This window comes from Panthera tigris, chromosome C2, assembly GCF_018350195.1.
Source record: "Panthera tigris isolate Pti1 chromosome C2, P.tigris_Pti1_mat1.1, whole genome shotgun sequence".
In the NCBI taxonomy this organism is placed as follows: domain Eukaryota; kingdom Metazoa; phylum Chordata; class Mammalia; order Carnivora; family Felidae; genus Panthera; species Panthera tigris.
Genome location: NC_056668.1, coordinates 95,912,715 through 95,933,293, shown reverse-complemented (window position 1 = coordinate 95,933,293; position 20,579 = coordinate 95,912,715). Strand labels below are relative to the sequence as shown.

At 36.1% G+C, this 20,579-nt stretch overlaps 1 protein-coding gene across 6 annotated transcripts in view; it reads right to left on the bottom strand.

The window, feature by feature from the left end:
• The window catches only part of MECOM (MDS1 and EVI1 complex locus), a 555,566-nt gene that overhangs the window by 7,072 nt on the left and 527,915 nt on the right, over positions 1-20,579 (bottom strand). For 3 of the 6 annotated variants that reach the window (XM_042998288.1, XM_042998289.1, XM_015535249.2), the window contains 6 exons: positions 20,485-20,572; positions 15,366-15,392; positions 9,510-9,676; positions 8,375-8,452; positions 4,104-4,273; positions 2,067-2,211 (listed from right to left, as the gene is read on the bottom strand). In XM_042998288.1, coding sequence (XP_042854222.1) covers positions 2,067-2,211; positions 4,104-4,273; positions 8,375-8,452; positions 9,510-9,676; positions 15,366-15,392; positions 20,485-20,572 — 675 coding nt within the window. The remainder of the gene's footprint in view (positions 1-2,066; positions 2,212-4,103; positions 4,274-8,374; positions 8,453-9,509; positions 9,677-15,365; positions 15,393-20,484; positions 20,573-20,579) is intronic. The other 3 variants (XM_042998290.1, XM_042998291.1, XM_042998292.1) reach the window with 1 other exon arrangement.

Genomic DNA, 20,579 nt, shown 5'->3' with positions numbered 1-20,579 from the left:
TTTAATATTTAGATTTTCCAGGGTAAATAAAATAAACAAAACAATGTTGGGTGTGACAGATATACATGGTAAAAATCTTAAAAACAGTCATATTACCATTGTTAACCTTCTTATACAGCCAAGCTCTTAACCTCTTTTATCAAAGAATGATGAAAACATGTTTTGCACAGACATAAATTATTAGTTTCCAGACATACTGCCAACTTGCTTGCTTGAATGGATTGAAACTGTTATTTTTTAAAAATGAAAGAAAAAGTAAAAGAACCAAAGAATGCATGGATGAAAACCAAAAGTAACAAAGCCAACATGATTAAAAAAAACTATTTGTTAATTATGCTTTCAAATGTGGCAATTTATGGGGGATAAATGATTCATCAAAAGTAGCCCCGATAGGAGTGGAGGGGAGTTAAATGACTCAATCTTCTTACTTCTGTGCTGTTTGGACATGTTGAAACCAGATGTCGCAGCTCTATGCAGGCTCACAAATTTCCAAGTAAGGGCTAGAGAGTCTGAAAAGGCATCTCAGAACCCAAATGGTGGTTTCTGTTCAACATTTCTTTTTGTATCGTGTATATTTCATTATCAAAATGTAATTTGGTAACTCTCTTACCTACTTGTTCTTACTACTTTGTATTTCTGATCATCTGCCTCCTCTCCCTCCTTCCCTCCTCTCTCTCTCATACTCTCTGTCTCTCTTTTACACACACACACACACACACACACACACACACACACACACAAATGGGCAAGCAGAGGGAAAGATATGTCCAACTGCACAAAGTCATAGCTCTTATCAGACTTCTTAGAAGCTGGGAAGGGTCATGTAATAGCAGATCTTCTCTCCTTTTTCCATACACATGCTTTATACAAGTTGAAGAACAGAATTGGTCATATAATTTTGTTATCTTGGGAAATGATGTTTGTTTGAAGCTTGCCTTAATGTAAAAACTACCTAAAATAATTATTTGACTTTTAACAGCATCAAAAAATAGAGGACACAAACAATAATACTTGTTTGATGAAAAGTAATAGAACTTCATTAACTAATTCCATGTGACATTAAAATTGACTATGTAACATCCTAATCTAATAGGCTACTGGATAGTTATGTTCAGAAAAATCTAGCTCTCAATATCAGATACTTAATTATAACTTACAGAAAAGAAAAATTAAATCCTGGAGTTTTGGTAAAATAATGTTTCATTAACATCACATAAAATGTAAACACTAGATAAATGTTAATTATTATTATTATCAGCAGCATTAAAAATTTTCTTTTTGAATTAAGCCATACACGCTTGACATTGATGATAACAAGAGGTAGCCAGGGCACCAGGTCACTGAAAACAAGGATGATCACACCCAGTGAAACAAACATACTGAAATTCAATGAATATTCATTCACCTGAGAGCATACAGGTAGTGAGAGAATCTTATCAAGAAGTCTCAACTTATTTCTATGTAAAAGCTATTTACATTATATTCAATGGGTGTTTTATATATAGATATGTACATATATATATACACACACACAAATGTATATACAGATATATATATTACACATACTGATAGATACATATACATATACACATACTGATAGATATACTCACATATTATCTGTAATATACATATGATATATAATAGTAACCACTACTGACTCAACTGAATCCCTGTGGTGGCCTTCCCTTCTGCTTGGCAAGTTTTGATAAAATATTCTAATTAGTTATCAAGAGAAGCAGGGCAGAATAGTGGTAAAAGCATGGGCTCTGGAACCAGAGAGCCCAGGCTGAGTCCCAGTTATTAATTACTCATGTGGCCTTTGGCAAGTTATATAACCTTCAATATCTTCATTCTTTCACTGATAAAATTCCATAGTAATGGTTGCTACCTCATTGGGTTATCATGATAATTAAATTCATACATGTAAAGTGCTTAAAAGAGCATTTAGTATTTAACCTGCACTAAATAAATGCCAGCCATCGGTGGTGCTCACCAAAGTGAGCACAGCAAATCTATTTGGAACGTATTGATTTTATAGAGTTTAAAAAGGAAAAACCCTGCTTTACCTCTCCTCTGTGTTCCTGGGAGACTGGCTGCTGTGGTTGCTGTTCCCAATGAAATTGCGAATTTCTGTGAAGTAAGCATCTTCTTTGTCATCAAGAATCGCGCCTGTACTTTCCAGTTCGGAATGAGGTGACGACGTGGCCGTACCTGAGGGGAGAGAGCCTTTTGTCAAAAAGACTATTATCAACATGGCAACTTATTGTGAACCTTGTTTCTTCTTCATCTGATCAGTGTTTCCTAAAACAGGTTCTTTTGAATATTAATAATGGTAACATTAGGAGGCCAAAGTCTTCCCCAGTTACCACATACATGCCCATGAAAGTCCCCTGGAGAATATTTTGAACCACTGAAATCATGAGGTACAGTCTCCCAAAGGTGCTTCTCCCACAATTTCCTCTCATTCCCACCGTGACATGAAAACATTGACATTCATATTATGAGGAAACAGGGTGAGGCAAATTATAAAGAGGCCTTAAATAGATTCTGCCCGAAGAAACTGTATACTCAGTCCTGGTTGCAATCAATATGTATTTATTGCTCCTGTGTTAAAGTACGCTACCAAAGAAAGACTGAAAACATGCTAAAAACTCTATATTCTGATTTAGTGGATGAAGCAGTGAGTAAAACTTGACACGCCAGCCCAGAGACTGAGGTGATACGGCATTAAGGGGACAATAAGGGATCTGCTGTATGTAGGATGATCTTCAGCTTCCTTACCTATAAAATTAGAATCACAATACCTTAACAAAGGATGGTTGTAAGGTTTTTATCAACTTACACATTTATAAACACCTTATATGTGGTCCAATTTCTACCAACATTTGCTTCATGCTGTTTAGCTTTCGCACAAGACATCTACAACCCAGTAGTTCACCATAATAGTCTACACATTCATGATAAGAGGTGAGACCATCTCTCAGTTGAATGAAGTTATAATCTGGGCCCACAAATAAATATTGAACTTGGACATGTTACATTTTTAACTCAGTTAGTTATTTTCTAAAATACTTTTGATTAGAAAATTATGGGAGTATTCTGGAAGGGTGCATGTGGTTGGAAAGTGCCACCAGTGTTCTACACTGAATTAGACTTTTGTCTCTAAAACCCAGTATCTTTAGACCACAATCATTTGACTTTTGGCTTAGAGGAAAGCACACAGCATATAGTTCTACGTAGTAGCCACCAAATATCGTAAGCAATGTGCCTGTACAGGGAAGGAAGGATTAATCATAAAACAATTTTCTTAGGTAAAGATTACTACTTTGAACAACTTCAACTTTTTTCTGTTTTTAAAATCTTTTCTTCTGAACCCCATGCTTGCTCCTTTCCTTGCCCCCAAGTAGTTTTCCTGATTCTCTAGAAACTATCATTTCCCCTGCTAACTATGTGCTGGCAAGTCTGAGTTAAGGGAAGGCTAATTTTTTGATACTTTTAACTTAATTCTACATCAGAATTTGTAACCCAAACTGCACACCACTATCATCTGCTATGGGTTACTCTGATCATGTTAACAATCTTTTACCATTAATCCCTGCAAAGTTACTCTAAGGATATTCTCTGAACTGTAGAACTCCTACACAAGCAGCCACTGTTTCTCAGTTAATACTCAGAGCATGGTATTCTGGGATGCCACTTTGGAAATCCTGCCATGCCCGGAGTCCGCATTCTGTACAACAGGTGGAAAACTGCTCCCTGCAATTTAGGAAATCTTGATTCATTCATCTCCTATGAGATTGGGTCATGGTTCTCTTTGTTTGCAATTAACAATTGAGACGAATCCAGAATAAAAAACCAATCCAAATAAGACCCCAAGTTATAGATTATTCAACAATCACATCATTCACATCATTCTATAATCTCAAGGGAAACATGTTGCAAATTTTAGGATCTGGTTCGGGTGTCAAAGTGGAAGGGGAGAAGAAAGATCACAATTATCTCTCTTTTTTTAAAGTATAGTGGACATACAATATTATTCACAATTATCTTTGAAAATGAGGAAATTAAGCCATCCTCTCCTCATAACACAATTGATTACCTACCCGACATGTTCCCATTCTCATGTTTCTTTAGGTGTCTGTCTAAGTTGGTTTGTTGACCAAAACACCTATCACATAAGTGACACTTAAAGGGCTTCTCCTTATTGTGGATATTACGAACATGCCTTTGCAAGTTGGAAGAGATGCTAAATGATCGGTCACAGTATTTGCATCTGAAAAATAAACACAGAGAAAATATTCACAACTAAATCGAAAGGTATTTCTCAAGACTAGAAAGCCAGATATCCAAAGTTATCACCCATAAAACATTTTAGAGAAAAGGCAGAGGCAAGAATCCTATTCACAGAGTCAAGATTTCAATTCCCATAGATTTTGATTCCTTTAAAGATTTTCATGACTTTATGAAAAACCATAAAAATAATAATAAAATATTGGTGATTGGATCGCTCCAAAACGGATTAGAGTCATCAGTTTTCATATTTTAGATAAACCTCATGAAATTAAGGACATTAAGAAACAGTAGCATTATTTTATCTTCTGCTTAGAACAATACAAATAAATCCTTCCTAAACAAACATGAAACAATTCACGTAGTTTTCAAATAAAATACAAAAAGCATTCTTAAATTCAAAATTGCAGAGTCTGATTAAATAGTTTCTTAGTAAATTCACTTTTTAAATGGATAATCCTAAAGGAATTTCCATTATATTCTCAAAAAGAGCAGCAACTCTTCCAAAGTTTTAAAACTTTGTGAATAACCGGTTCTGATACTAAAGACACTGTTTTTCATAATCTGCAGCAATGACAAACCCACAGAGCCTTTACTCTAATAGACTTCAATCTTTTAAAAAAAGAAAATAAGAGGGGCGCCTGGGTGTCTCAGTCGGTTGAGCGTCCGACTTCGGCTCAGGTCACGATCTGGCGGTATGTGGGTTCGAGCCCCGAGTCGGGCTCTGTGCTGACTGCTCAGAGCCTGGAGCCTGTTTCAGATTCTGTGTCTCCCTCTCTCTCTGACCCTCCCCCGTTCACGCTCTGTCTCTCTCTGTCTCAAAAATAAATAAACGTTAAAAAAAAATTTTTTTTAAATAAAAAAAAAAAAGAAAATAAGAGTGGCACTAAATTCTCCTTTTGGAATAAAACAAAGGTCTTCATTAATCTCCATTCTTCCTATTGCCCCCAGTTTTCCATTTCTATTTTTCTGAAAGAGTTTGTGGCATTTCTGAACCAGGTCAGTTTTCCAAGAAAGCACTTATTATTAGTTGGCTAATTGTTTTTGCCTCCCATGGGATTAAAAAAAAAAATCATAAATTATTTTGAAGTTCTCTTTTAATCTAAATAAAAATGTAATGTCTCCCCCTCCCCACCCTCAACCCCCTAGCTCTTATGGATAAAGAAGAAAAGCGGCAATTTATGGGGTATTCTCCTTTGGCATTTTAAAGTAAATATTGCATGATTTGTTTGTGTGGGGTTTTGTGGGTGTGTGTGTTGCTTGGGGGAAAAAATTAGCTTTCTCCAGATGACTTCTAAGTGAAACTTTCTAACTTAGCAGCCAGAAAATCTTTAACTTATTCTTCCATATGCGAAGGGCCCTTGTCCTCCCACTTCTAAATGTAGACTCAGTGGTTCGAGTGCTCTACATCAGAAATCACCCCATTCCACTCGAAGTGTTTGGGTTTCCTCGGCTGTCTCTACGTGATGCCAGAAGTCTAGTCAGTTCAGTGAGGAAAATAAATCTGTTAAACTAGTTACTTTGGCATAGTATCAACAAACCAACTCAACGACTGATTTAATTTTCCCCCTTAAATGCCCTGGCATGATGAGGTTCCCCAACTTTCTTCACTTATAATATTAATTTAAAAGTGTGTGAAACCCCACATTCAGTGTAGTTATAATATTTTAGCCTCTGCTTTTGAATATATATATATATATATATATATATATATATATATATATGTATATATGTATATGTGTGTCATGGGCTGCTCTGTAATAACTCTGTTGACTCCCAAAGCCCACTACAACGAGAATAATGATACAATAAGCACAACTGTGTTGTACCAAACAGAATAACCTAGAAAACACCGCTAGAGAAAACTTATACTCCCATCAACTGCTCTAAAATTTTTTCACTCTAAACATTTTCTTCATACATCATGAGTTGGACAGATTTTGTCTTTGACATGCTTCCAACTTTCTGCTCGTATGCAAAGGGGCTTTTCCAAATCTAATACACATCACCCACTCTAATATAAATAAAATCAGCCAATAAGAAAATTTTACACAGTAATCATCTGTTACTTTGTATTTTTCCTCTGCTAACGTCCTAGCCAAAGGTTTGAGTGCTCCTGAATAAAAAATCATTCCATTCTGCTCCAATAAATTAGTAGGTGGTTAACAGTCTAAGTTTCAAAAATTCCTAAAATGAATACATAACGCAGTCATGAACAATACACAATTCAGAATTTGGATGTAAACATGGGGATCATGGGAGCCTTTGAGATCATGGTGTAAGACAAAAACTCTGACATGGGAGCTCCATGACTGGGTTTTAATTCTGGATCTTTTAGTACCAGACTTTACAGAAGGCAGTTAACATCTATGCATCTGAATTTCTTCCCTTGTGGAACAGAGGAGCTACGTAAGTAATTGCTTATGATCTCCAGCTATGCAAAAATTCTGGCTTGTTTTTTTTTAAATATACATACAATAATAGCACCATTTATGGGGAATAAAACCAGTAATTCAGGTGCAAAGAAAGAGTAAAATGAGCATGATACAGTTGCACACCAGATCCCTGGCCATAACAAAATGTAAGTGTTGAAATCTTTCTTCCACTTAAGCAGAATTCCTGGAGTCTGAAAAATTTTCTCAAAAAGGGAAATCACCTACCACCTGCCATTTTTCTATCTCTCTGAAACTTTTTATTTTAAGTCCATTCTATCACATATAAATTAGAAATATCATATAAAGGCCATTGTATCACATATAAAGTAGAAATATGACTTGCCAATAGTAATTTATAAAACATGTAAGAAAGCAAAGAATTTAAGAAAACACTTTATTTTCTGAATTTAAGTCCCTCTGGTTTTCTCTTAAAATTTCAATCCTCTCCACATTAGCATTCACTGTCCTGATCCTTTGCTTATTCTTATATGTAAAAAAGTCTTTGGGGGCCTGAGTGGCTCAGTTAAGCTCGGTTTAAGTTAAGCTCGGTTTAACAGTTAAGCTCGGTTAAGCATCTGACTTTAGTTCAGGTCGTGATCTCACAGTTCATGCATTTGAGCCCTGCATCAGGCTCTGTGCTGACAGCTCGGAGCCTGGAGCTTGCTTCAGATTCTGTGTCTCCCTCTCTCTCTGCCCTCCCCAACTGATATGCTCTCTCTCTCTCTCTCAAAAATGAATAAACATAAAAAAAATTTTTTTAAACCTTTGAAACCTGAGAAATTATTTATTTTAATGTGAAAAGTGAGCATGCAGACAAAAATAATTTCACACATATGCAATGCATAAGAATTTCAAAGCAGAATCAAATTACAATATGACTTAAGATAAATAACATTAATCCTTTAACAAATATTCATGAGCATCTAACACTAGGCGCAAAGCATTGCACATAAAACAAGTAGATTATATCGTAAAAAGGAAGATGATGTTGATGATTTTAATTCTTTGGTAAATAATAATATTATAATTAGACACATGTCCCATGTGTCAGATCGCTGATCTTTACATTCAGCAGAATAAGCTAAGAGGTAGTTTAGAAATTGTTGGTAGAATTGCCCCTCTTCCTACAATATATTCTATTTGATTTTTTCTACTCCTAGTTCCACATCTTCTTCTTCCTCTCCAGGTTTAAAGTTTATTCCTTAAACCTCGTAATGGGACCTGGGGACACTGACTTAACTGTACTGGGGAAACAAAGTTATACATGGCTTGTCAACTCAGAGTAGAGATTTAAGGCTTGAAAAGGGAGGCTGCAATGTTATGATTACTGTCAGTTAATACAGCACTAACTATTGAGAAGAGAGCACTAAAATAAATTTTTAAATAATTTTTAAAATGGCTAACATTTCTAAAATGCTTATTCTGTCCTAGTTACTGCTAGACCTTTTAAACTGAGATGCCGGAAGCCTTGATTTAAAACATTAGGACTCTTCCAATTTTTATCCTAACCACTCGCCAATTCTTCTTTGACTCAAAACTAAAAGGGCATACATTCAGGCATGCAAAAAAGTAGCCTCCAATTAGAGGGAGGAATCCATTCTAACTGCTATAATATTTACGAAGATATTTAGTAAAAATCATTGTCAAACCTGTAAGGCTGCTCTCCTGTGTGGGTTCTCAGGTGCCGTGTTAAGTTCGCAGACCTTGGAAAAATCTTGCCACAGTATCTGTTATGAAACATGTTTATAAGAGAAAGTCAGCACAATCGACTTTATTTCACTCAAACTGCATAGAAGCCAGATGCGTATTCCTGATTTAATTAATCTTGCATGGGAATCACATGTCTTTGGTATTTAAAATTTGCAACAAAGCCATTCTACAGATATAAATAACTCCACAAATAAAGGCTGCATTATGAGATCTGGTTGAATTTGCTCATGCATAAGCAAGCAGTTTATGAAAATAGACTTTAGTTTTGATGACCCCCATACACCTCTTTTATTAACTCTATATCTTTATAGTCACAAAACTGAACCAGACAAGGGGATAAAAAAAATGACAAGAGTCTGTGATTCTGGGTTGATGTAAACAGATTTCAAATGTTTCAACCCATTTTATATGTTAGCCACAGTGACAACTCTGTACATTGAGTGGTATCAGATCAGACAAGATTCTAAGACCTCATCCATCAAGGTATGCTGCTATAAAAGCTTTTCTGGAAAGAAAGTGACACATTTTCCAAAGAGCAGATAAATTGATATGCCTGAGTCAGATGTCACAAATTTCTGAAGGCAATTCAGAAATTACATGCACAATTTATTAAAGAAAAAACAAGCTTTACTGTAATAGTGATGGGTAACAAGAAACTTATTAACTAGCTTTCTTCACTTATCGACCTTATTCGTCCTTTGTTAATGGCCTTATTCTTCAATGCCATGACAATTAATAAATGTATGCTTGAAGACAGTAGTATTATACCTTTGCATGAAAATAATTAACTATGAAAGAAAATTCATAAATATCAAAGTGAAACAAGTATTTGGACTGTTTCCAACCTCATTTATCACACCCAAATGGCTTGTGTTCAAATTCTCATTTAATAATAATTTTTTTAAACCACCACTTTTATATCTCCCTAAATAAAGAGTACTTTGAAGTACTTGAGATCTATCATGGTCACTCTTAATCATCCAGTCACGAATAATTTCCCAAACAAATGGAGGGGTCTTTTGAAATCAGAGGGGAGACGTTTGGAAAGTCAGCCACAATTGTCTTAGCAGTTACCTGCACGTGTAGCGTTCTTTTCCTTTCCGCAGGAGGTTCTCTGGCAGGGCATTGGGAGGCGCTCTGAAATTGAACATGGAGGGAACTGACTGCAGAAGTTCACTGGCCTCTGGTTTCAGGGCACTGAAGTTCTCGAGCTTCTCTGCCATGTTTTCAATAGCTGACATCTGCAAGGCAAGAGCATAAGACCATGAAGGACTAGTCTGACATCTTTTCTTCTGTAATCATCTCTAGCAAATCAAGAAATCATTAATAAAAGGGAAGCATCAAATCTGCTGAAGGCAGTAGACTGTAGAAAAAGGTTGTAGTGGCCCAATATTAGACAAACAACAAGAGGACTCGTGGATTTAGGAAATAACTAAGGTAGAATCATGCTTATACAATGCTGGGTGAACTTTTTCATAAGACCATGGTTAGGCCACTTTATGACCATTTGATATACAATTGAGCAATGAAACACATGAGCAATAATAAAGCCAAATTAGATGTTTACTATGTTAAGAGACAGCATTAGTATTGTGTTATGGATATCAACAGTAAAGTGGAAATTATAGGGAAAGGTCCTGCACGCCTTGCCTAGGTAATAAAAACCATAGGAAGCATGGCATTCCATGAAGAGAATTCACAGCATGGAAAACATCAAGTGTTCCAAAGTTACAGTTTAAGCCAGATGGGTGTACTGCAGAAAAAAAAAAAAAAAAAGAAATGTGTAAGAGGTGTTTTGCCTATGGCTATGTTAATATCTGGATATACTAGATTTTTAAGTGTGATCATATACAAAGAATTTTGACGAAATATTAATTTGTTCTGGATTAAGATCAGGTTGAAATGACAGTTCATGATAGATCATGTCGTATAACTTGGCATGGGCATTAATAAGGGGGGTAGTTAGTGTAACCTCACTCTTAGAGAAATAATCTTGAAGAACTACCCTGCCTAATTCTTCCCCTCAAGCATCTTAACTTCTTTGCCTTATAATCTTCAAGTTTTTGTCCACTTGCATATGTATTTGACAGTCACAATCAGAGGGTGGCATTTACTTTGATCCTTACTGTCCTTAGTTAGAAGGACTCGCCCCTTTCCTTCAACTCTCCCCAAATGTTAAGTTTCCTTAGGGCTCATATTTTATTTGGAAGCTGCTTACTACTGAATTTTTAAGTAGAAAAGCAAACTCTCAGGCCATCCTGTTAAATCAACTCACCCATTATTTATTTGGCTCTCAGGCACTATGCCACCAGAGAGCTTGGAAAGCTGTTAAGAAGGTGTTTGCACTCTATATGCACTCTGTGTGTTTCTCAAAGAGCTGGGGTGTTAGACCAGGAGACTCCACACAAGGATAAAAATGGCAACAACCGCACATTCCAACAACTGCTCAATCCAAGAGGATGATTCTTTCCCTGATGAAATGGCAGGACACAATTGAAGGCCTAATTTATGAGCTCAGGTTAGAAAGAAAAGTTATCACTTCCTACTCAAAAGGAAAATTAACAAAATATGTATTCCATGGCTGGGCAGCTGGATGGAATACCACTGGCTCCTTACGGAGAAGCAACCTCTTAACAGAATGGCCTGACCATGATGCTCTTCTTACAAAGAATATAGTGCACGCCTGATTCTTCAAATGACTATTCATGTTGTAGTTAGCTCTCTTTTTTCCCTTTATCCTGGAGTCTGCCCTCTCATTTCATGCCCGGACTCCTAATGCTAGCTACAAATTGCAACGTACAGGGTACCACTGCCAATTTGCCAAATGTCTTTCATCAAACATGGTGCAAAAAATCTCAGAGGAAAGTCAAGATACATTTACTTGTCAGACGACAAATGTGAACGCGTTGGGAGGCGGTAGGGGCTATAAGCTCAGGGGTTTGATTCATAATCACTCAGCTGCTAAAACATTCTCCACAGATGCAAGTGGACAGCACATTTGTCACTATGAAGGATTTTGACACATACTGATCACAGGGCAGAGATATGGAATTGATGCCGCTGCTCAGAGAGGTTGGCGGAAATTCTGTCCCTACAGAATACGGTCATTATCCTCCTCCAGCCAGGGCATTAGCATTTTTGTCTTGCGTGGGATTTTCCTTCTTAAAAATCAATCCAGAAATATTTTATGACACGATTTTATTTGCATTTATTCCTTCTAATTGTGTCTTGCAGAGAATCATTTGGATATTCCACCCTCCATGGAATAAACTGTCTGAGTGAAAAATGACCTCTGGCCTTCAAGCTGATTAGCAGAAACAAGCAAGGGTAAGGGTCATGATCGCATATATTTATTGGGAAGAATAGCAAGTGCATGGGTGATGATTATTAATGTTTTATTTATGTACATTTAATATTGGAGTAAAGTTTCATTATCTAGTGGTTTTAAATCATTCGAGTGTCCGCCCCGCTGACACTGAGATTCCTGTGGCGATATATCTTCTAGAAACACTTTTCCTTTTATATGGAAAATAGTTTACTCATGACTATTATTCTCGGCTTTCATCTATAGCACATATAAACTACAAGTCCTTCAACTTATTTAAGAGCAATTGGCTGTTGAGAAATGTGTCTTGCTTTAGTAGCAGCAAATATCTCTTTTTGAAGAAAGATCATTGTGATTACATTACTTCAAACTATTTCAATTCGGGGAAACTATCAAGAAACAAGAAAATACACTATGGGCTTGATGACTAAACACTGGCATTCTTAAAGATAATAAGAAAAAGAATAGGGGTGACCCGAACGCTTCTCTTGAAAAGCCACCCCCACCTTTGGCTTCTGGTGTCAAATGAAAAGAAGATTGAACTGGAGTGGAGAAAAGGGAGAGAAGGAAGATCGAAAGTCAACTGAGGGTACATATTGACACCACACACACACACACACACACACACACACACAAACACCACTTTCTGTCCAGCTAGCAAACACTCCAACTAAAAGCCACCATGAATCCTCCCTTTCATCTTCATGAGATTTGCTCTGATTGCACTTGACCTCAGTTGAAAAGAAGACGTTTCCCCAATAGGACAGATAGAAGTGACTTAGATATCTGCCAGTTGGGTGGTTTAGCAATTCTGTGCCCAACATCAATCTGCCTATATCTTGGATTAAGGTGCTGGATTAAGATGAGCTTCATCTAGGGGCGTCTGGGTGGCTCAGTCAGTTAAGTGGCTGGCTTCGGCTCAGGTCATGATCTCACAGTTCGTGAGTTCAAGCCCAGTGTCGGGCTCTGTGCTGACAGGTCAGAGCCTGGAGCCTGCTTCGGATTCTGTGTCCCCCCTCTCTCTCTGTACCTCCCCTGCTAGTGCTCTGTCTCTCTCTGTCTCTTAAAAATAAACATTAAAAAACAAAAGTAAAAAAAAAAAAAAGATGAGCTTCATCTAGTGTACAGGTCAAAACTCTAACTTTTTCACTCTGTAAGCTGACTCATGTGATGCTCCTCCTGAAATAACATGCATTTTACAAGAGAAGTAATATGTTTTGACATTCATTTGAAAGTCTGGTTTGGTATTTTAGAAGTGAAGGTGAATTGGGATAAATGGAACAGAATCTAGCTACATTTATATTTCAATTATGAACAATCCAATGAAGAGGGCAATGTGTACTACTATAAAAAAGAAATTTGCTGAGAATGGGGAAAATAAAGGAAGAAAAGTTAGATCATATATTTTAGAAATGCATTTCCCTGTGTCCTATTAATGTCATACGCTAATCTCTGATCAGTTAATGACAGGGCTTTTTTTTTTCCTATGGAACAGTAATTTTTATTTATATATACAATAGTTGTTGATGGTATCTGCAGCCAGATGTCTGGAAAAGGAAGTCATTGCACCCCCTTTCAGTCCCCAAGAGACTATTAACTTTATATTGACGCAAACTAATATTTAGACACAATTCCCTAGATCCTACCAAAAAATGTAGTTATCTCTCTAGTCAAATAAAGTTAGTATTTTTAAAAACATTTCAGCAGGCAAGATATCATCAACTGGGTCCTAAGCACTTAGCCTAACATTTATTATCTGGCAGCCAACAATTGATGACATAAAGAAGTTTCTCATTAAAACCATTAAAGTGACAACCTGATGATATGAAATGATATGTCCAATGGCACCATGAATTATGTGCCTTAATGTTTTACAAATTAGATTACACATGTCTTTATCATAAAACAACTAACTTTTCATAAATAACTTATGATGGGAAAGTTTGTAGATTTGGGAGTTTTCTATATTTATTCCCTTGATAATCATAAGAAATCTCAAAATTGTGGCCATTTGGGGGAAATGTTAAGTATTCACATTTTACAATTATCTCACTCCACGTATCACATTCAGCAGTCATGATTACGAAGCCCCTTAGAATTTGTTTACCACTCAGAATGATATACTTTAATATTTTAGTAGTTCCCACTAATATCTATGTTTTATAATAAGACTATAAATCATGGCTCTGAAAACCCTATGATTCAGGGAATGGATGTGTTTCCAAAGCACTGAAATGGCAATTGCTACCACTGCATCACCAGGAAAGGGGGTCTAACTTAAAATCTGGATTGGCTTTGTATAATTGGTAGAACCATTGGGCGTGCTATGTAGGAGATAGCATATGACAAATAAAGCAGCCAATGACATAGATATTGTCAAGCAATATGCCACCTTATAAAGGATGAGGACCCTGAGGCATGATACTCAGGATGGATCTCTGCCAGGAAAGGCAGAAGAGAAACACTGGAAATACAGGTCATGGTCATCAAAGCCCAAGCCCATCAACTGCACAACTTTGTCTAAGGAAGTCTTAGTCTCTCTCTCTCTCCCCCTGCCTCCTTCCCTGTTCCTCTTTCTCTCTTCTTTTTAAATAAATGGACTTTTGAAATAAATGGACTTAATCCCTGTCTATCAAAATGAGAAAAATCACAACTCATCCCATAGTCCACAGAAGAAATAAAATGGAGGAATTTCTGGTAAAGAAAATCTAATGTCAGAGGAAATAGGCAAGTGCTAAAGTGTTCCAACTTGAACTGATTGATACATTTCTATATGGTGACCAAAAAAATTGACCCATATTCCAAGATTTTACTCATATCTCAGAATCAGAATAATTTTGAGTAAAGAAGAGAATGAAGGTGTAGAATTACATATGATTAGAAGAAATTCTGTAATATGTGTTATTTATATGTATTTCCTTTGACCCAAGGTTTATTTGAGAGTGAAAAGTAAACAAGCAGTATTCTTTGCATTTTGGACAAAAAAGAAAGCTAATACCTAGCATCACTACCTGACAACTGACTGTATCTGGAAATAGAAACAAATTTGAGGAAGTGAGACCCAAGGCTAAAAGATCCATTTCCTAGTTAGACATGGATTTCTAAACATTTAGTCTTATTATTCCAAATAACCAGAACCAAGTTCTGCCCTGGGATATACGGATGTGGATTCCAATGTCAGCTTGTGTCTACATGTAGGTTCAGGTTTTAACCTTTTGAAGGCTTTATCAAAAGCATCTTTAACATGCTGATATAGGCTCCCCCAAATAATGGTTGTTTCCACTTAGTGACCCATTTCGAAGGCTGTTTTAACAACATGCTCCCAAGTGCCGAGAAGGAGTTCTACATCAAGGTATAATTACATGGAATGGGTCACATTTATAAAATAAACTTCTTTCTGTAAACAATTTCTAGCACACTAAATGCCCAATTAAAACGGAAGGGATTTTGCAGCTTGACCAAGCGGGAAAACTATCCGCTGAAGCCATATCATTTAATGGAAAGTGGCTCAGAATCCTTTATCATCTGTACAGCACTTTATAATATAAGTTGTTTTCCTTTTAATGCTACATTATTTGAGTCAAAAATATAAGTAGGAAACTTACCCAAGTTCTCTGATCAGGCAGTTGGAACTGGGAGCAAAATTGAAACAAAAACAAAAAATTACTTCTGTATCAGTATCTTTATTGCAATCTATCCTTTGAGAAATTAACATTTATACGGACTTTGTAATTTTTGCTTATCATGTAACTGTACCTTGAGTAAAGGCTTTGGAAATGAAACTTAAATGTTTTTATAACACTGCTGGATTTCCTCTATTTACCTAAATTAAATTTTAGAATCAAGGTTATAAACCAGACTGTTCTTTCTTCCAAGAAAGCCAAAAACTACCTACTACCACCAAATCTTAAATAGCAAAGTAGACACTTCCTTTTTATTTGTTTTTACTCACTGTAAAACAAGATTCCTAAACTTTAATAAATAAAACTTAAGCAATTTCCTGAAAAAAAATCTAGTCTCTTGCATTTTTATAATGTTAATAAGAAAGAAAATAAGAGATTTACTCGAACGTGAATTATTAAGTAACAACAAGGTAATGTGCTGGGAAATGCACTACCTGACTTTTACAAGCATGGGACTCAGACCATTAGCAGTCAGAACACATAAGGATATTAATTAAAAGTTACCTATGTCAACTTATGACAAGAATCACTTGGGAAAACTTCAGTGAGCTGGGAGCTCTTCCAGGAAACACAAACGTGATATCCTTAAAGTTATCATTTTGCTTGGGTAAAGGAGCTATATCTTGCTTTTATAAGTTATGGTGTCTTTAATAAGGAAGATACATAGTTTTTTAAGGGTAAAAGATTTATTGAAGAGGAAATCTAACAATAAGAAGCACTTTGTCAAAAGCAAAATAGAAGAAGAAGGGCAAAAGACTTAAGTAATTTTCACAACAATATATAAAAGATAACTTGGAAAAAGACTAACTTTTTCCCAGTTCTATGGGATACAGTAACAGGGTAGTCAGACACTTTAAAAAGAAGAGAATAAAAATGAAGGCATAAAGGACAGAAACAGAGTTTCTGTTGCAGATATACACAAAGCCAAACATCTGGAAATAAAATGTACTAATAACCAAAAATATATTTAAAATATAGGCAAATCAAGGAATAGCCAGTTTTACAGTAACACAATTACCAAATGATTTCTATGGCAATTTGAAAAAGCTAGCAATGTAAATGCCAAATACCTAAAACACAAAGTAGCCAATGAAATGGACTTTCCAGAGATCGCAAAATAATCCCATCCCCTCCGTCTCACCTACTTGTGGCTGTCATTCTTTTTCAAAATTATAATCTAGACTAAGACTCCCCAAACAATTTTCAACCACATTTCTAGGAAGAACGTCTATAGTACATATTTGTACCTTACATTTAACTAACTTATTTCTAAAAGAAAAACAGAAATATAAATAGTCCTCTAGTGGCCTGATACAGCAAACATACTTCTTAGAATGAAATGAGTGAGGACTTTAGACCCTGAAAATGAAAACAAAAAACAAAACAAAACAAAATAGCAATTATCTTTTACTTTTGGTGTATGTGTTCTTATATCTTATAGACATTTTTGACAAGATTTTTAAAAATATGTATTATTATTCCAAAAGTCAGTGAGATGGCCTAATAATCTTTTAATAAAATTCAATAAAATATCAATATCAAATTAAAATATCTATTGAGGTGTTCACCTTTCATTGATTAAGAATTGTGCCCTGGGGAGGAATATGCTGGGTAGAATACAAAGACATACAAAAGTTATAAAATCAGACTTGCCCAGAGAATACCCCTACCAAGAATTTATATATCTATATCTATATCTATATATCTATATCTATATCTACATATAGATATATAGATATATATATTTCTATGTTTTCTCTAAAGCATTAAGAGTATGTGTTCCCCTTGAGGCACCTGGGTGGCTCAGTTGATTAAGCATCTGACTTTGGCTCAGGTCATCTCACGGCTCATGACTTTGAGCCCCTCGTCAGGCTCTGTGCTGACAGTGCAGAGCCTGCTTGGAATTCTCTCTCTCTCCCTCTCTCTCTGCTTCTCCCTTACTCATACATGATGATGATATTATTATTATTACCCTGAGAAATACATAGGGAAAGCATTATTCTCATTTGGAAGACAAACATACAGAAGCCCCAGAGGGACCATGTGATTTGCTCCAGTGTACTGTAAATTGGAAAATGAAGTAATGAATAGTCTTACCCGAGCATTTATTTAGCTACAAAATAAAGGCAAGGCCTGGGAGCAGAGGCAAAGCCTTCCATTTTGGCCTTCTGCTCTGTGCCACCCTTACTGCTGCCCAATGAGGCAGTACCAAGAACACATTAAGCATCTTTCCAAGTACTTCTAGACACATCAGAGCTCCCCTAAAGAAAGTGGGCTCAGGGGATGGCAGGAGGTCATTTTACTAACGTTTCTTTACATTCGAAATGGGATACTTCCGCATTCACTAATAATGAGAGCTTTTCCTCATTTAGGTCCTTCCACTTGCCAGGCACGATGTGTACCATGTTATGTACATTAACACGAACCCATACAGCCACCCAGGTAAAGCTGGTGGGGTGTGCCCATTACGCTGATAGAGAGGCTCAGAGAGATGAACTGCGTTGGTCCAAACCTGAGCGTTTTTGCTAATAAGCAGCCACAAAGCAGTCATTTTTGCCCCCAAATCCTGGCAGGTTGTCTTTGTTTTGTTTGCGTTCATTTATGGGAAAGGAGATCTTGAGGCTAGGATGGAATTGATAGAGTACTAGAAAGAACAGAAGAATTCTGCTGAAACTTCAGGACATTTGAGGCAGGTTTTCTGAAAGAGCAGACTATTTGGTCTGAAGGCTTGATGGAAATAGGGTGACCCAAGCTTCTCCCAGGTGACAGTCTTTATTCCACCTGTAGCCCAGTGATATACGGCCATTACACATGAAAACAGCTACGATGTTTATAAAAATAATAAAATATTTCTGTAGTAGTTGGTAAACAGCCTCTGCTCCAAGAACCCTGACTTGCCCCCCTACCGTCCTGGCCTCATCTCAAAAGACCCTTCAGACAGCCCACCAGCCAACAACTGCGGCATTAACATTGGTGCAGCAAGGACTTCCAAGATCCTGCTCCAGAATTCCAGGAGTCCATTCGGATTGGTCAGTATTCATGACATATGAGGTGTTAAATATGTTGATTAGCACTCATGGGTCCTGTTCTAATAGCAGCAATAGGCAGTCACTTCCACCAAGACTTGACATTCTGGAAACACACACTGCCACTCTGCTCCTACAGGCATGTTTGCGAGGCTCTGAGGGAATGACTGCTGTTCTCCAAGTATTGCACATACATCTCATCATTTGTGATCCTTCACTCACTTTGGAAATAATAAAAGATAGCACATTTTCTTATATTATGTGATTAAAAATATGCACATACTGTAACACTTGTATGCACATGTAGAGTTATTGGTAGGCAAAATTGTTCATCTTATGAACTAGGAAATTTACTTTGGCTAGTTAAAAATCTGAATTTCAGAGAGAATAGGGACTTTACACCCAACTCCTTCATCCTACAGATAAGGAACTAAGAGCCAGATAGACTGTCACTCAAGGACCCTGAATCCCATCTTTTTTCCATCCGTTACACCATGTACCCATAGCACTTCATTTTGAAGTGATTAGTTACTAAATTTTAAAGATAATTAGAATATGGAAACAATTTGATTCTTATAACTAAACATATATAACTATAATATCCCTGTGAGCGTTCAGTTATAATCAGAAAGTAACTATCAAAAAGATACACTTTTCGTACAATATCTGACACAAAATGCATGCAATGTTCATCTTCCTTAGCACATGAGGCCTAAAAGTGCAATTTAAATCAACCTACATGTAAAATATAAATACCTGATAAACATTTATTATTTTATAACTCTTTTCTTTTCCATAAGGTAATTATAAAAATCATATCATTCCTTAGCCTTTCCACATAAAATGAATAGTGACTGGAATATTTCTAACCCTTTTACTACTAAATCATGAATTTCCTCACTTTGAAATAGAGAGAATTTTTGAACAATGATAGATTTCTCCAGCTAACCAGAAGATAGTACTTCAGTTCTCATACTCTGTTATTCGGGACGTTGGGAAAGTACTTGAAAAATGGACGAAAAGGTAGCAGAAGGGGAGGGGGTAGAAGGGCAGGGAGAGTCACATTCCAAGATAATTTAATTACCTCACAACTTTCTATAAGACATCTTGCATAAAATTCCACCAGTTTTATTAGAGGAGCACAATTTTTAGTTTGAATATGTTGAAACACAATAAATTAGTTCACTGATTTTAAGCATTTTCATAAAAATTTTGCTTACCATCTATAAAGACCAGAGCTTATAACCTTTAAAATCAGAAATAAGGAAAACAAAATATCAGGTTAAAAAAAAAAAACGTTTAAGATGTTTGTATATTTGTTCTTTCAATACAATTCTCTACATTTTGATTGATAGGTAAACCAGTTTTTAAAAATAACCAAATACGTAAGGAGATAGAAATGAGCCAATTAGATGGCACTGCTTTGTATTCTTCTTGTGATGAGAAACTGTATATATTTTGATAAATGGACACAGCCCCATTCAGCAAATAGCTCTGTGTATTGTGGTAAATTCTTGTGCAATTACAGAACTTCGCTGGAATGCCTAGTGGTCTCTAGATAAATTCCTTCACCCTCTATGGTAACAACTTGTCAGGTAGACTCATTTCCTGTTTTTTATCTAAGCACTAAAGGACTTCAAGGACCTTCATGAGTTTGGGACGAGTCACAGTCTGACCCATCTCTTATTATCAGTAATTTTTAAACACACACACAAAAAAACTTCAATATTTATTTTCTTAACTGAATTTTGTTCACTCCAAAATATACTTTGGATCGGTAAGTAGTTAGCAGGAGACAATAATTTTACACCCCAAAACATGTTATTTTTCCACATATATTAATTTTTTTCTTTAAAGAGTTTGGGTTTTAATTCTGCTAGAATTTCCTGTGTTCTTCCACACCAGCGTCATAGGAAATCCTAATGTTCTCAAGATTTCTTTCATTTCATTGCACCTGCTTTTCAGGATCAACAAGTTAGTTTACAAGCTTGAAGTCTCAAATTCAAAATACTTACTTGTGGGTGAAATAAGAATCCTGGCGAAGGTCTCAAGTATTTCTCTTTTAAAGCTTCAAGTGGGTCAGTTAGTTTTCTTTTCTCTACTCTGAAAG